This window comes from Calidris pugnax, unplaced genomic scaffold (genome assembly GCF_001431845.1).
Source record: "Calidris pugnax isolate Ruff unplaced genomic scaffold, ASM143184v1 scaffold199, whole genome shotgun sequence".
In the NCBI taxonomy this organism is placed as follows: Eukaryota; Metazoa; Chordata; class Aves; order Charadriiformes; family Scolopacidae; genus Calidris; species Calidris pugnax.
Window position 1 is genome coordinate 1,310,127 of NW_015090970.1, and position 16,519 is coordinate 1,326,645.

The 16,519-nt window shown below is 41.6% G+C and overlaps 1 protein-coding gene across 1 annotated transcript in view; it reads left to right on the forward strand.

Moving 5' to 3' along the window:
- Window positions 1-15,958, forward strand: part of ARHGEF18 (Rho/Rac guanine nucleotide exchange factor 18) — a 50,544-nt gene extending 34,586 nt beyond the window's left edge. Inside the window, exons 18-31 of the mRNA XM_014952858.1 lie at window positions 194-311; window positions 718-966; window positions 1,510-1,586; window positions 3,722-3,900; window positions 3,983-4,074; window positions 4,385-4,573; window positions 6,519-6,656; window positions 7,697-7,818; window positions 8,335-8,391; window positions 8,975-9,022; window positions 9,617-10,084; window positions 10,751-11,075; window positions 13,648-13,770; window positions 13,870-15,958. Coding sequence (XP_014808344.1) covers window positions 194-311; window positions 718-966; window positions 1,510-1,586; window positions 3,722-3,900; window positions 3,983-4,074; window positions 4,385-4,573; window positions 6,519-6,656; window positions 7,697-7,818; window positions 8,335-8,391; window positions 8,975-9,022; window positions 9,617-10,084; window positions 10,751-11,075; window positions 13,648-13,770; window positions 13,870-14,030 — 2,346 coding nt within the window. The 3' untranslated portion in view covers window positions 14,031-15,958. The remainder of the gene's footprint in view (window positions 1-193; window positions 312-717; window positions 967-1,509; window positions 1,587-3,721; window positions 3,901-3,982; window positions 4,075-4,384; window positions 4,574-6,518; window positions 6,657-7,696; window positions 7,819-8,334; window positions 8,392-8,974; window positions 9,023-9,616; window positions 10,085-10,750; window positions 11,076-13,647; window positions 13,771-13,869) is intronic.
- The last annotated feature ends 561 nt before the right edge of the window (window positions 15,959-16,519 follow it).

Sequence of the window (16,519 nt, forward strand, 5' to 3'; positions counted from 1 at the left end):
GTACACTTTTTTCCAGTAATAAAATCAATGTTTTTTTAATGTTACCAGGAGTTTTGCTTCAGTAAGAGTGCAGCTAATTTTGTGGTGCTACGCCTAATTGCACAGAAATGTTTTGAGACAGAAGATGTGTGAAATGGATTGAGACAGAACCGTGTACGTACAGTGGTTGTGATGGGTCTGTCTTGTTTTCTAGAAAATTGGCAACTGTTCCATTGTGAGGAGACTTGGTGTCCAGGAGTGTATCCTTCTCGTTACCCAGCGCATCACCAAGTACCCGGTCTTGGTAGAACGTATTATCCAGAATACAGAAGGTGAGTGGTTTAGTCTTTCTGAGAAGCCTCACAGTTGTCTGCAGGTCCTTTTTCTCCCATATTTTGCGTGTTCTTTCCTCAGACGAGGAGGGACAGGCTGGTCCGTCCTTACTCCTGCTTTCTCACTTCTTTGTTGGCTTAAGATGCCAATCTAGATGCAGATAAAATTAATCTCACCTCATCAGAGGTCAGGAGCAGCGCTCAGTTTCAAGTCTGCAACCACAAAACCACAGTAGTTAAGCCTGTCAGTTCATTAGAGATTTAGGATGTTTTATTTTATTTTTAAATTTAAGCTCTTAATAAATACCGTTCAATATGGTACCTTCACATTAAAATATATTGGGGTGGGCTCATATCTTGCATTCCAGAGTTGAAAATATGACTAACTGCTACTCTTTCCTCTTAGCTGGAACTAGAGATTATGAAGAGCTCACCCAGGCCCTTAGTTTAATTAAGGATGCAATCACTCATGTAGATGCCATGGTAAATGAGTGTGAGAAAGGGCAGCGCCTTAAAGAAATTATGCATAAAATGGACCAAAAATCAACTGGGAAATGCAAGAATGGGCTTTTCTTCCGGAAGGATGACATGGGACAGAGGCGGCTTCTGCTGGACGGGATGCTCTACTGGAAAGCTGCATCAGGGCGACTCAAAGGTAAAGGGTCAGGAAGGGGAAAAGTACAACTAGAAAACAAGATTATTATTATTTATTTATATTTTTTTAGTAACTGTTTATTACTGATCGATTGAGTATAAAATAAGTCGGCAAAAACCTGCTTGTTTAATAGGATATTGGAGGAAATAGCACTTGTTCTATTCTTGGCTTGTCCAATAAGCATCTCTATAGTGGTGCATGATAAGTTCCTTATGCTGTTGGCTTATTATCTGTCTGGTCTGCTTTCTGATTCACGAGTGAGGTCTTTAGAGAGATGACAAGGCTTTGAGTCATAATGATTTATTCTCCTGTGGAAAGGCATTACCTTGTGCAAGCTCTGCTTCACACGAGAAAAATTGTGTTGTGTCAACCCCCTGACACTTTTATTCTGCATAATAATATTCTGCAGACCTAATATTGCCAATGTTAATGTGCTATTCCCTGACCCACAGGAATTTTAAGTCAAGTGATTTCTTTTTTTCAGTCCGGACCAACTTTTGGCGTTAAAATAATCTTTCTTTCTTTCTTTTGTTGTTACTGTAGATATTCTGGCAGTCCTGTTAAATGATGTACTGTTGCTTTTACAAGAAAAGGACCAAAAATACACATTTGCATCAGTGGTAGGTATTCTCCCTATTTAATACATTCACATAGAGCATTCATGAAAGTGACAGTAACTACAGAAGAAATGCAGTTAGAGTTGTTAGATACTTGTTATGGTAGGTTCAGAAGGAAAATTAAGTTAATAAACCAAGCAGCTATTATAGAATCACTTCTTCTGAAACAGTTCTGGTACTTGTAGAATCCCTCCTGCTGTCCCTTAGTGCAAAATAGTGTCCCCTTGCATCAGCCAGTTCTAGCTGCCACGTCTCCTGTGACTGACTGATGCCCTGATCATGTTCTGAGCTTCAGTTTCTCCTTTTCTTGGGCTGTGACTTTGCCTCTCCCTGAACTTTGATATTTTACACAAGTCATATCTGTTAAATGTGCATGAACTGTGCTTTGAAAGGCACTTGCAGGCAAGGTCAGCTTCTGTGTGTTAATGTGAAGGGAAGGAGTCTTCCATTTCGGTTGGGGACATGGTGACCGTGGTTGTAGTAGCCTAAGATTTACTGGGGGCAGAGAACTTTCCTGAAATAGATGTAATAAGCACTAAACACAAATGTAATTACTGCAGCACTCAGAATACTCAGAGGATTCGCTTGCTTTTCTAGGGCCTTTCCACAGATATCCTTAGAGCAGTTAATTGTGTACATTTTGTCCTGATCTAGTTCAGTTATGGCTATAAGAGAACCAGTAACAGAGAAACTATTTCATGTAATTGTTTTCTTGGGTGTATTTTTTCAAGACGTGAACATTAGAGCTGAATTCTAATGGCAAAAGCTATTTTGGTGACCTCAGGGCTGTAAAAGCAACTGCTTTTCAAATTACACTTCTTCTAATGCACGAAATGGGGATACTTTGACAAATCAGGATGGCTGGAAGTTATTTCCTCTTGACCAGCATTAGCTGAATCTTTGAACAGTAGTTCATTTGATAACACTGACTCCGAGAGACTAATTCTGCCCTGTTTTCCAAATGGTATCTGATCTGTGAGCAGAAGAGCAAGTTCATAGAGGGGAAAAAGTCTGTTAATAGGCATTGTCTCGACTGTTGTGGCAGTTTTCCATCTGACTGCTGTTGCTTTGAGATAAGTGTGAGTAGTTTACGTTGAGGCCAAAGCATTGTTCAGATGGAATAAGACCATACATACACGTTCTTAGTCCATATAGCTGTTCCACTGCAAGGCCATGCCCTGGTTTATATGTCCTCTAGTAATTTTTCTTCTCTGTGAGCACGTCATACAGTTGCTTACAACAGTCCCCAAAAGCTGATCTCTGCTACGTGGTGGGTTTTTTTTTCCCCCTCCAGTAACATGCTTTACAGTTGCAGACTGGTTTTTTTGCATTTTGTAAGTATACAGCTTATTTGAAATTTAGACATCACTTCTCTATAGATAAATCAAGTGAGAGAAGCAAATGGATCTGCTCAGTGATTTTGTTTTTCCAGTGACCTCTGTTCATGGCTTGAATTGCAGTACAGCTGCTCGGAGAAGTTGGCAAAACCCAGTGTTCCTGACATCTGTTCACTTTTCTTATCCTCGCTCTAGATTATGCCGTTAGAAAGAGCTGTTTTCTTCTGGGGAGGATCTTTCTAGGCAACATGTATTGGTCCTAGGCTGTGTGAAGCATAGATAGGTTTTTAGTAACTAAGATCCCTCCTGTAAATTTGTTTCCATCACAGAGGCTGGCAGCTAATCCAGTTAATCCTTAGTTATACAATATACTATCTGCCACCGTGTTTTATTAGTCACAGGGCTTGATGGCACCCTGCAACACCTCTCTGCTATGTTTCTTTTGTAGCCAACCTGCCAACTTGGAACTTCCAACACTTCCTTCTGTTCCCTTCTTTCACTTCACGTGTATCATTAAGGATTTTGTTGGGTTTTTTTCAAATTTTGGTTTTGCCTCTTTCTAAGCGAAATTTTTCAGCCCCTTCTTGACTTCTGGGACCCAATGGGAATCCTCAGGTGTTTAAATTGATACTTTAAATTGATGTTTTAATATTCAATCACCTTTTGGTTTTGAAATTTATATTCTTCATTCTGTGTTTTGATCTGTGGCCCTGTGTAAGTGGGAGGATGGGGGGAACTAGGAAGCACAAACCCTAAAGGACATATATAATGTAGTGAAATAAATTCTGTTTTGTTTTACAGGACTCTAAACCACCAGTTATCTCATTGCAAAAGCTGATTGTGAGAGAGGTAGCTAATGAGGAAAAGGCAATGTTCTTAATTAGCGCTTCCTTAAAAGGACCAGAAATGTATGAAATCCACACAAGTTCAAAAGAGGAGAGGAATTCCTGGATGGCACACATCCGCAGAGCTGTGGAAAGGTAAATGATGGGTGAATCCTGAGATGGTTTGAAGTTACCTAATGTGCAAATTAAACATACATCTGTCTCCCCCTTTGTACAGCTGTCCTGATGAAGAAGGAGGAACATTTAATGAACCTGAAGCAGAGAGGAGGCTGGCTGAAGCCAGAGCTGCTAAGTTAAGAGAGTTTCAAGGTAATGACTTAGTTATATATTCCACGATCTGATTCTCAGCATCATTTGTGATTTATGGCTCTCCTGTTCCTCTATCGCATGATGTGATCAAGTTTCTCCTTCATAAGTCTTTCAAAGTAGTGCAAGATTATATAGAAGTAGTTAAGGCTAATAAGCTTTGTATGGTCCATGAGTTTTCCCCTTAACTCTTAATTACATCTCTGCATTTGATGCTCTGACCATAAAAGGAATAATAATCTTCCAAATTGAACATTATACTCACTCTGACGGTGATTAGGAAGACAGAACTGAGTTTGTTTCTTCCTTTTAGAGCGTTTGAACATGAAAGACGACCTGATTCTGCAAAGTCTAACCGAGAAGCAGCAGATTTATCTAGAAATGTCTGAAATGAGTGGGTTTGAAGACCATTCCCAAGGATCCCGATCCAAGCTACTTCTGCGGGGGGATACCTCCGAAAATCTGCAAGGAGAGGCAATACTGAAGTCTGCAGTGACAGAAGGTAAATGCAATGTGGGATTTGTAGGTGTTCACTCAGGTGCAGGGGTGGGGATAAGCACATAGGATCTAAGTGCAGATCCTGAAAATCAGCCTGTAATAACATAATGCTTTTATGTAACACTGTTCAGACTCCCTTATTCTCAGAACACTCTGCTAGACAGGTAGAGTGCACCTGGGATTTTAGGTAGAGGACCTTCTCACAACTTGGTCCTTAAAAATAAAAATTCCAACCAGTGGAGTTTTAGGATGAGTCTATTCAGATGGGTAACCCAGTGCTCTAATAACATGCCAATTTTGAAATATTAATATTAATGTATATTAAAATAGCCTATCTAAAGATAATATATTTAGAAAGCAAATATATAATTTTTTGGGATGGGGGGAACTAGGAAGCACAAACCCTAAAGGACATATATAATGTAGTGAAATAAATTCTGTTTTGTTTTACAGGACTCTAAACCACCAGTTATCTCATTGCAAAAGCTGATTGTGAGAGAGGTAGCTAATGAGGAAAAGGCAATGTTCTTAATTAGCGCTTCCTTAAAAGGACCAGAAATGTATGAAATCCACACAAGTTCAAAAGAGGAGAGGAATTCCTGGATGGCACACATCCGCAGAGCTGTGGAAAGGTAAATGATGGGTGAATCCTGAGATGGTTTGAAGTTATCTAATGTGCAAATCAAACCTACATCTGTCTCCCCCTTTGTACAGCTGTCCTGATGAAGAAGGAGGAACATTTAATGAACCTGAAGCAGAGAGGAGGCTGGCTGAAGCCAGAGCTGCTAAGTTAAGAGAGTTTCAAGGTAATGACTTAGTTATATATTCCACGATCTGATTCTCAGCATCATTTGTGATTTATGGCTCTCCTGTTCTTCTATCGCATGATGTGATCAAGTTTCTCCTTCATAAGTCTTTCAAAGTAGTGCAAGATTATATAGAAGTAGTTAAGGCTAATAAGCTTTGTATGGTCCATGAGTTTTCCCCTTAACTCTTAATTACATCTCTGCATTTGATGCTCTGACCATAAAAGGAATAATAATCTTCCAAATTGAACATTATACTCACTCTGACGGTGATTAGGAAGACAGAACTGAGTTTGTTTCTTCCTTTTAGAGCGTTTGAACATGAAAGACGACCTGATTCTGCAAAGTCTAACCGAGAAGCAGCAGATTTATCTAGAAATGTCTGAAATGAGTGGGTTTGAAGACCATTCCCAAGGATCCCGATCCAAGCTACTTCTGCGGGGGGATACCTCCGAAAATCTGCAAGGAGAGGCAATACTGAAGTCTGCAGTGACAGAAGGTAAATGCAATGTGGGATTTGTAGGTGTTCACTCAGGTGCAGGGGTGGGGATAAGCACATAGGATCTAAGTGCAGATCCTGAAAATCAGCCTGTAATAACATAATGCTTTTATGTAACACTGTTCAGACTCCCTTATTCTCAGAACAATCTGCTAGACAGGTAGAGTCCATCTGGGATTTTAGGTAGAGGACCTTCTCACAGCTTGTATATTTTATTTTTTTTTTTACTTTTAAGGATAAACCAGTGGAGTTTTAGGATAAGTCTATTCAGATGGGTAACCGAGTGCTCTAATAATATGCCAATTCTGAAATACTATATGAGAGTTGTATATTAAAACAGCCTATCTAAGGATAGTATATTTAGAAAGCAAATATATAATTTTTTGTTTTGGGAGAAAAAAAAGCCAAAACAAACACTCGAGGTTTGATAATCTAACTTGCAAGTCATCTTTACATATGCAATAGGAAGACCATGTTGTGAAGAGCAAGGAAAATTCATCTGTACTGCAGGAAATCTTTCAAAATGCCCAATCTTTTAATGTACTTGATGGTTGAATATATATTTTTTTTAACTTGGTAGCATGATGTGCTTGTCTCGCTGCGTCAGTGTGGCTGTTTGCATGACATGTTCTCCTCTTTCCTAGCTGAAAATCTCCAGAACCTTATTGTCACTCACTTTGGCAATGGATCCTCTCAGCCTGAGGATGGCTCTGGGTCGGGACTCGCCAGGAGAGCAGAGACCTTTGGAGGATACGACAGTAGTCCCTCAGTTTCAAATAAAAGTAAGAAAGGGACCATTCAATGTTCTTCTGAGCTTCTTGGCTGCTTGCTGTGTTTCTTTCTGCAGAGAATGAGATAAGAACAAAGAGTTAAGTGAGGCTCTGGTATGTGGAAGCTTCACCAGACTCCAAGAGGAGGATAAGAGCAAATTTGCAGCATTAGCATGTTGTATCTTTTGCTTCTGATACCAACACTAGAGAGCAGAGTAGAGCTCTCAGTTGCTGTTGTGCTAAGGGTATTGTCTCAACCCATGCTTTCTAATTACCACAGTTCCACACAGAATTTTGATTGTGTTGAAAATAATAAGCTTGACCCAAAAACCTAGGAAATTTGAACTCGGCTGCCTACTTCTATTGTTGAATCACACTACCTTTTTTCCACTTTCTTTTGTATCTGCACAGTCACTAAAGGGTTGCTGGATCCTTATGTAATATCAGTTGTCCTTTTGACACATGTTTTATCAGTTAGTTAATGAAAACAGCAGAAGTACTAGGTACTTTTTATCTCCATTTTTGCTTCACGCATCTATTGAAAAGCAAAATGGTGTTTATTTCACCAATTGTTAATCACTAAAATTCTTTCTGTTGGCACTGAAAGGCTATATACATCTGAAATGCTAGAAGTACTTTATACAGTATAATTTCTGTCTCCTTCCACCTCCTTCCACGCTTACAGTGGGGCTGCTTTAAATAGAATTTTTCTACTAACAATATTCCTTGTTATGAGCTGGCAGTTCTGGTGGCCACAGACGATCACGTTCGTGCTGACATTGTGGTTGCTTCACTTAAAATAGTACAATGTAATTTGAACTTACTCTCCCTGTTTATCTTAACCCACTCTCCTCAAGTTTTGATCCTTTTTTGAGCAGCCCTACTCGTCACTGTTGCCTGCTCTTCCATGTTGGATCAGCATGGATAAGCCATGCAGTTGCATATTGGTTCTAACTTCAAAAACCACAATTTTTTCTGCCCGCTCTGTTACGTGATGAGTTTTCACAGGCCTTGTGCTGGTGTGAGCTGCTCATGCTCCACTCTCCTTTCAGGTGGTAGTTTTAGGAAGAACAGTGGTGGTGACCAGAGACAGTGGGACTGGAGAGGCCCAGCAGTAAGTTCAGATGTGCAGCTCCATGACCTCCCTTCTGACACGGAAGAAGGATCTCAAACCGTACGTTGGGCTTATCCATGATTTAAACGCGTTTCCTCATGTTCCTCTTCATAATAGTGGTGCAGAGAGAATCCTGCAAATTTAAAAGTTGTAATAGCTGGTAGGGCTAGACTGTAACAGGGTTTGGTCTGTCAAATTCCTAGACTCTATTTTTTTTGACTTGGTAGCATGATGTGCCTGTCTCACTGCATCAGTGTGGCTGTTTGCATGACATGTTCTCCTTAAGGATGTTTTGTGGGGCAAGTTGATAGTTCAGTACTTGCGATGCATGATAATTTGGGTTTATACTTGTTCATTTGATGCTGTACAATTAACATTAGCTTTAATCACCACGCATCTGTTTTAGTCTGGTGCATCTGATTTAAGTATTTTGGGGGTGTGTGTCCTTTGGTGTATGGGAGCCATCTCTGCTCTGGCAATGAACGCTGTTCCCAAATGAGATGACCCCTTCCAGTTCATTTTGGCAGCGCCCAACAAGTGTCTGTAGCTCAGATGTTGGTTTTGTCTTCTTTACAGAGTGATGCAACGAGGCTGGATGACAGCAGTGGTTCTCAGCCCACCATAGAGTCTCAGGTATGTCAGTTCTGCTGTTAGGAAATCTAATGGCAAATAACCATATTATAATAATCGCATTTAAAAGCAAAACAACCAAAAAAATCCCAAAACCTCAGTATTTTTAATGTCTGTGGAACCACAAGTGCACTAACAGCCTGTACTGTATGACTCTAATGCATTATGAGTGTGGAGATAAAAGTCCTTTTAGCAAACAGAGATGCCTCTGAATCTCCTGTGAGTGCTAGACCCATGTGATGATTCAATGCTGGGGGGGCAAGTGATCATTAAATCTCTCGTGTGAGGAAAACTGATGATGAAGATTGTTCCCTGGAATCCTGAGGAGATTTGCTGGGCACCGATTGACATCTGTGCAAGGACCAACACACTGGAATTCAATGTGCTTTTATATTGCTCTACAGCCTGTTAGTGTGTTCTGCTAGAGCACTCTTGTAGCCATGCTTCCATTGGGTGTGTTGTACAGATACCATTAATTGTGTTCACTCTTTAAACTTTTTAACTTTTTTTTTTTAACGTATCAAAACCGAGCGTTATTGAAGTGTCTAATGTCTTTTTTCCTCCCCCTCTTTCCCCTCCTCTTCAGCTGGTCCAGAGGATCCAAACGCTGTTACAGTTGCTCTTCAGTCTTCAGGTAAAACACTACTAATTATCCCAGAGTTTTGTTAAGCACTGGATGCAATGAAATCTCTACAGGTGTGGAGAAGGAGCTACCTTGAAAATGTCCCCTAAAGCTAGAGGGAAGTGCAGAATTTAAGACCTGAGACTCAAGAAAACAAACACTGTGTGTCTGGTGTTTTGAAGGAAGTGTTAGATCTGTTGTCTTAAGTAATTGTTTCCTTTTTCCTGCTCACTTCAATGCAATTCTTTGGCTGCTTTGAGCTCTGTCTGCTCTCCGTGCTCATTTCCTCTTCAAATTGTTGTTGCTGTACTCACGTGTGTATGCGTTGGTTGGTTTTGCTGTAACCTTGTAATCAGCAACATTCTGATTGGACTCAAAGTAATAATTTTAGGTGCAAGAAATGTTAGTTTTGACATACATAAGCATAACTAATTTGCTTGGCCATCTTTAGTGTCATGTCAGTCACCATGGGCTTGGAATTTAGACCTGCTCTTGAAGACAAAAGTCTCTGTCATCTAATCTGGTAGATGCTGTTGGTTTTTCTGTAGCTGTGCATGTTTTTTGAACCCATTTTCCTTATGCTGAGCTTCTCCTTTTCCCCTCCAGGCAGTGATATCTCAGCAGGACAGCTACATCGAGATGCAACGAGCCACCATGGTAGACCGGGAGAAGCAATATCGGCTGCAGTCTACGCGGGGCAACCTGCTGCTGGAGCAGGAGAAACAGAGGAACTTTGAGAAGCAGAGAGAAGAAATGATGAACGTACAGAAACTCCAGAACCAGCTGAAGCTGGAGCAGCAGCGCCTGGAGCGGGACAGGAGTCGGCAGCAGCGGGAGTTTGAAAGCACAGAAGCTCGGCTGCAGGAGCGCGAGGAGGAGACTCGGCAGCTGAGAGGGAAGTTGAACCAGGAGAGAGAAGAACTTGAGAGGCAGCGAGAGGCCTATCAGCACGACCTGGAGAGGCTGAGGGAGGCTCAGAGGGCAGTGGAGAAAGAGAAGGAGCGTCTCGATCAGCTAAGGAAGCTGAAGAAGCAGAACACGGTGTCGGGCACGTTCTCCCCAGAAATGGGACAGGTGAGGAGTTGGTTTTCTTGGAGTTTTATTTCTGCTAACCTGCTTGCCCCTAACCTGTGCTTGCTTTTTACTGGGCTCCTTAAATCATCATCTGAAATAGCTGGTGATGGCTGCTTTCTGAGAGATCGGAGCTTGGCGTTTCCCCAGTATCTGTGAGATTCCACCCAGACATGAGAATATAGAAACATAGAATAAGTTATTTTTTAACGTGACTGAGGATTTTTTTAAATACAGGCACTGCCCTGTTGCAGGCCAGTGATTGCAGAAGGTCTGTTACATTGGTAGCATTTTATACAGTGGATTTCTAAAAGCATTTCTTATGTTTCAAAATGTGAAGGTTGGGGCCAGATTGAATTGGCTCATTTCTCACTGTCTTGAAGATCTTGTTTTCTGTCTGTCCTGTCATCACCTAATGCAGTACGCTTTTGCCTTCCTTTGCTAGGTGTGATATTAAGCAGTCTGGAGCTGCTGAGGTTCTTTTCAGGGTTGAAGGACTTGCTCTTCCTTCTGTTTGCCATCCTGCCTGGGGCTTCATCTAACCTGTTGCATTTTTTACTAGAAAGTGCTTTATATTCTCAGGGCTGAGGGTGGTTTCTCCTCGTTGTGTCTGAGAGGGTGAAAATACCTGTTTGACTTTCAATGCCTATTTTTTTTTCCTTCATGTAGAACCTACTAAGTCATTCCATGAGCTTCAATGGAGAAGGGGTGGAATCATCTCTACCCATCTCCAAAACCTCTGTGAGAGTGAGTGTCTCTGGGCTGGATTACCTGGAAAGGCCAGACTTGGTTCGGAGGGACAGTACCACCCTGGAGAATCGGCCGGTTCTTGCTCTGAAGAATGAAGTGCCAATACATCTCCTGAGTGCAACTAATCAGATCCAGAAACCAGCTGCTGTCCAGCAGCAGATTCCTACAAAACTGGCCACTTTCACAAAAGGAAGCAAAGAGAAAGGTGGGAAGAACAAAGCATCTCATAGGACAGACAGCTCAGGTAAGTGTATTTAAAAGCGCTTCTGATCTCTGCCAGCATCACAGGGAAACGGAACGGTGTAGTTTAAACCCCTGGCTGCCCATGTGGAAGTCAGAAATTAATAGGCTACAAATTGTTAGTGTGCTTATTGCAGTTAGTAGGCTCTTAAAATCCTTAAATTAGGAGTTGCATGTGTATACTGTAAAATGGAAATATAGCCCAAAGGGATAACGTTGAAAATGGAGCTCCGTAATACATCTGTATACTATTTAAAATGGAAATATAGCCCAAAGGGATAACATTGAAAATGGCGTTCCATAATCCAACAGGACAGAACAATGGTGAGAGTTTGTAAACCTGGATGTAAAATCTTCCTGCCCAACTGCAGTGGTAAAGGAAAAGAGCAAATGTTTTGCTTGTTCTGCGTTGAAAATGGAGCTCCGTAATCCAACAGGACAGAACAATGGTGAGAGTTTGTAAACCTGGATGTAAAATCTTCCTGCCCAACTGCAGTGGTAAAGGAAAAGAGCAAATGTTTTGCTTGTTCTGCACGAGTGAAGTGTTTTGAGGCTGGTGTAACCTTCTCTCACTATCTGTCCAGAGTTGTAATGACACTGAATGCAGTGCCTTTCTTAGCACAAGTCGGTCATTAAATACAGATTTCCAAGCCAGAATCGAGATGCCGTGTGTGTTGTAGAGCTGAAAGGGGCTAATTTTGTCAGAAATAGAAGCCAGTAAAAATACAGTCGCCCTGCCATGGTGTAATTCCTGCTGCTAACTGCTAGGTACTAAAGCAGTGATCTTTACCAATGACAGACAGAGTAAAAACCACTTTTTCACTATCGCTTAAAATAGCCTTAGTGCCAGCTTAGGATGGCCTATAATTTTAAGTTACAAAAATATCTTTTTAGCTTTGTATAGGATTCAGACTTGGCAAGTTTACCCTTCTAGCCTACACCGCTAGAGCGGACCCGGGGCCAAACCTGCCTTGGGAGGGGAGGGGGAAAGCACTTTGTAGAAACATCTGTCTCTCTCGTGCCTAAAGTTTAGTACAATTGCAAACTTGCTTATGCTTTTGCACATAAATGAAGCCTAATATCCTTTTACTCTGAATCCCAAATGCTGGTAAATGGGAAAACAAAGCTCTAATACCGCATCTCCCCAAGTTTATTTTTAATAGCTCTTGTTTGTAAACCTGGATGTAAAATCTTCCTGCCCAACTGCAGTGGTAAAGGAAAAGAGCAAATGTTTTGCTTGTTCTGCACGAGTGAAGTGTTTTGAGGCTGGTGTAACCTTCTCTCACTATCTGTCCAGAGTTGTAATGACACTGAATGCAGTGCCTTTCTTAGCACAAGTCGGTCATTAAATACAGATTTCCAAGCCAGAATCGAGATGCCGTGTGTGTTGTAGAGCTGAAAGGGGCTAATTTTGTCAGAAATAGAAGCCAGTAAAAATACAGTCGCCCTGCCATGGTGTAATTCCTGCTGCTAACTGCTAGGTACTAAAGCAGTGATCTTTACCAATGACAGACAGAGTAAAAACCACTTTTTCACTATCGCTTAAAATAGCCTTAGTGCCAGCTTAGGATGGCCTATAATTTTAAGTTACAAAAATATCTTTTTAGCTTTGTATAGGATTCAGACTTGGCAAGTTTACCCTTCTAGCCTACACCGCTAGAGCGGACCCGGGGCCAAACCTGCCTTGGGAGGGGAGGGGGAAAGCACTTTGTAGAAACATCTGTCTCTCTCGTGCCTAAAGTTTAGTACAATTGCAAACTTGCTTATGCTTTTGCACATAAATGAAGCCTAATATCCTTCTACCCTGAATCCCAAGTGCTGGTAAATGAGAAAACAAAGCTCTAATACCACATCTCCCCAAGTTTATTTTTAATAGCTCTTACATAATGATCTCTGCAGTGGAAATGTACTTAATGGTGTTTTTCTGGAATTTATATGAAAGGTATAAAACACAAATACATTGGTCTCTGTTCTCTTGTGAGCATTAGTGGGATGTGTGCTTGTTGTGCCCATATGGAGATCTTAGAATAAAAGGGAACAAGACTTTCTGTACCAGAGGCAAAATAACTGTGTATTGAATTTGGTTTTTTTGTGATGTGTAAGGAATGTGCACTGAGAAAAGCTCTTTGGATCCAGAGTAACCATTTCATGAATTGCTTTTATTGTTGAAATCAAGAAGCTGACAGGCCACAGCACCAGAATCCATGTCCTCTGCTGCCGAGCAGCTGTGAGACAGATGGAGAGCGGAGACAAAAGTTCATCACAGTTCTTTGCTGTTTGAATCCTAAGGACAAAGACTTTTTTCTCAACTGTGCTTTATAGTATTAAGTTTTAAATCTGGTCACCAGGGGCTGCTAGTAACCAGATTGGAAACCCTCAAGGAAGAGAAGGGAGAAAGTATTCATGCTCTAAACAGAGAGAATTTAAGTAAGTCGCAACAGAAGCGCTAGGTCTTTGTGGTGTAGCAGCTTCCCTGGATATGCAAATGTGTCAGTAGAGTGGGCTCCAGCATGGAATAGAGAAATTTGTGAAGTACTGCTAGCTTCACCTACTAATCTGTAAATTGTTTTCTGTAGCATCTGTTGATCAGAAGCAGCTGCTTCCCCCCTGGCTCGTCGCTCGAGAGGAGGGTGTCCTGAGAGGCCGACGATCAGCGAGTCCGGTCCTCCCAAGCAGCCAGACCCCTGCGTTCCAGCCAGGTATGTCTTGACCAACTTGGGTGTTTGTGGAGATGCATCAGGCTCTCTGTGCAGTGTCATGAATCTGTTTTCTTCCATTTATTTTTTTTTTATCTATAGAATTGTATGGCCCTACAGATGCTCAGCCAGAAGCACCTTCATCTGCCTCAGCGAACCTATTCAAGCCCAATAACGTTCACGTTCAGACCCTGGTGACCTCTCCGCCGAGTCTGTTGAATGTGCAAGATGATACCAGCAAAGAAGATGTGATTTTCTTCTAATTCTTTCCATTTAAAGATTAATCTGCTGATAGACTGTTCCAAGAACTCAGGCCGCAGTGTTCAACGCGACAGAGACCTGACGTGGGTGTCTCTTCATCCCTGCCCTGTTGCTTCTCGCGAGGACCAGACCAGGATTCTTTGTTCTACTTTGTTGGCTCCTCTGCCAGCAGCTCAGAATGAGGGCACAGCAGTAACAATTTGCTTTTAAATCCTCCAAACACGGAAATGTATTGACACATGGCATGGGTATATAAATTCAGAGCGTATTGAAATGCTGCCACTGATTGTAATTTGCTCTTTTTAGAGAATGTACACTCTTGGTGGGTCCTGTCTTATAAATTGTTATAGGTGATGGTTGAACCGCCCAGATTTTTACGTAAAAAGGTTTAGTAGGCCTCAAAATGGCTGTGAATTTTAAAATCCATTCTCACAGGTTCATGGTTGGTGATGGCTAACAGTGTGTTGATAATTAGTTGACTACCAAGCCAGTCTCCTTACAGCCAGATGTGACAGACACCGCGATCCCGCTCAGAGCAGGCAGAGTTTCACTGTTTCTTCAGTGAATTCAGTGGAGCACGTGCTGGGTGGCCAGGTATGGTGGAAGAGAGAAGGTAAGCTTCTTAACGGCGTCTTCAGGGGTGAGGAGCTCCACCTGCCTCTGGATGGAAGGGCTGGACATGTGAAAATGCACGATGGAGATGAAGAGTTGGACTAAATGCACATTTCATTGGCCATCAGCTCACACTGGGGTCCCTGTCTCCTTGGGTTGGCTTTCCACGTTGGTGAGAGCAGAACAGGTTCCCAAGCGAAACTCCGAATGGACTTAAGAGACTTGGATTTTGTCCTTTGCTGAAGACGTGTAGGAGAAGCGTTTGAATGCAGTAATTTATTGTCTCGTTTAATCCTAAATTTTCTGCATCTTTTTGTTTGTCTGTGAACTCATTGGGACTTTGCTCCAAGTACCAGAAGATATCAAAGCTGCTGTTAACTGCAGAGGCTTCTCTGCAGCACTGTGTTAGGAATGAAGGGAATAAGAACTGTTTGGTTTTAAAATTGAAAAAAAAAAAAAAAAAAAAAAAAAAAAATTCCTCTTAGCTAAACCTGTGTTGGTTTAGCTGCTTATGGCTAAACCAGCTTTGATACCTCTCGTTAAATGGGTCAGTTCTTAATCGTGGAATGGTGATGACATTAAGTGTTCTGCTCGAAAGGCATTATTTCCCTTTGTAGTAATTTGCACAGTCTTTTTGTTGTGTTCTGTTACTTCCCTCTGTGTCTCTATCACACACATCACCGAAGGATGTATATTCCCCTATATGTTGAATGTGACTGGTCAGATATATTGTGCACAGGAGAGATTGTTTGGAGGGTATTATTCCAGAATTAAAGAAATCAGTATCTCGGAGCTTAAGAACTTGGGTTAATAGCTTTCTGAACATGATAATGGCTTCTTTTATATCTTTAACCCTGAGTTAAAGTGATTTTTGGCACTGGTGGATGGGATGCCTGGTCAGTTCTCCATCCAGTCGCGTAGCGATGGCAGTTTGTCAATCTCTTCAAACCACTGTTGCTGTCTCAGTGGCAAAGAAATTGAAAAATCCAGATTTACTGGTCAGTGTGAGAAGGAAAAGATAAGCTACAAAATACTTGGTTGGTTTTATGGAGCAAGAGCTCCTTGCTGTAATGCTCTGTGAATTGAAGGGTGGTTGTCTTCAAGTGGTGTTGGCATAAACCTGAAGCGGCGGCGCTGAGCTGAGTGAGAGGAAAACTCCAAACCAGAGTGGTGATACTCCCCCAAAAAATGATTACTGTGAAACTGGGCACGCGTCGCTACGATACCAAAGGACTGTTTGGTAAATCCTCAGCACTGCAGAATTTCTGCAGGTCCTCAGTGGCTAGATTTGCAGAAGACAGTATGGGGGACATAGTGATTGTCACTTTATTGACATAGGATGATGATGGTTAGAACATAGTTCTACTTTCTAGTCATTTTTTGCATTCCTGAAAGCTGGGTTGGAACGGAGGGGAATGAAATTAATGTAACTTAAAATTAATGTAACTTCTGATTAAGCCAATGTGTGAGATCCAGCAAGATCCAGGACTGATTTTTCAATCAGTGCTGTGGAGTCTCCAGTCGTCTCCCAATACCCGTGTAATTTCTCCCATAAACATACAGTGAAGTGTGAAGAATGCACAGTATGAAGAATGCACAGTATGTTCTCTCCTTCGTGCTGTGGTTTGGGCCACTCCTAGTGAAAACTGCACCCCCGTTGCCTTAAATTACCAGGTTTTTAAGAGTTTTAGCCTAAAGTGAAGTTGCATCAGTGGAATAAACCACCTCAACCAAAGAGGGATGTCTCTGGCTATTTGAAAATGATTTTTGGAAACAGTTTAATTTTGTGCCTGTCCTAAAATATGAGAGAGAGTGTTCTATGGACTGAAGGGATTCATTTGGCTACTTTATTCTTCTTCTGTGCAATGAATGAACTCAG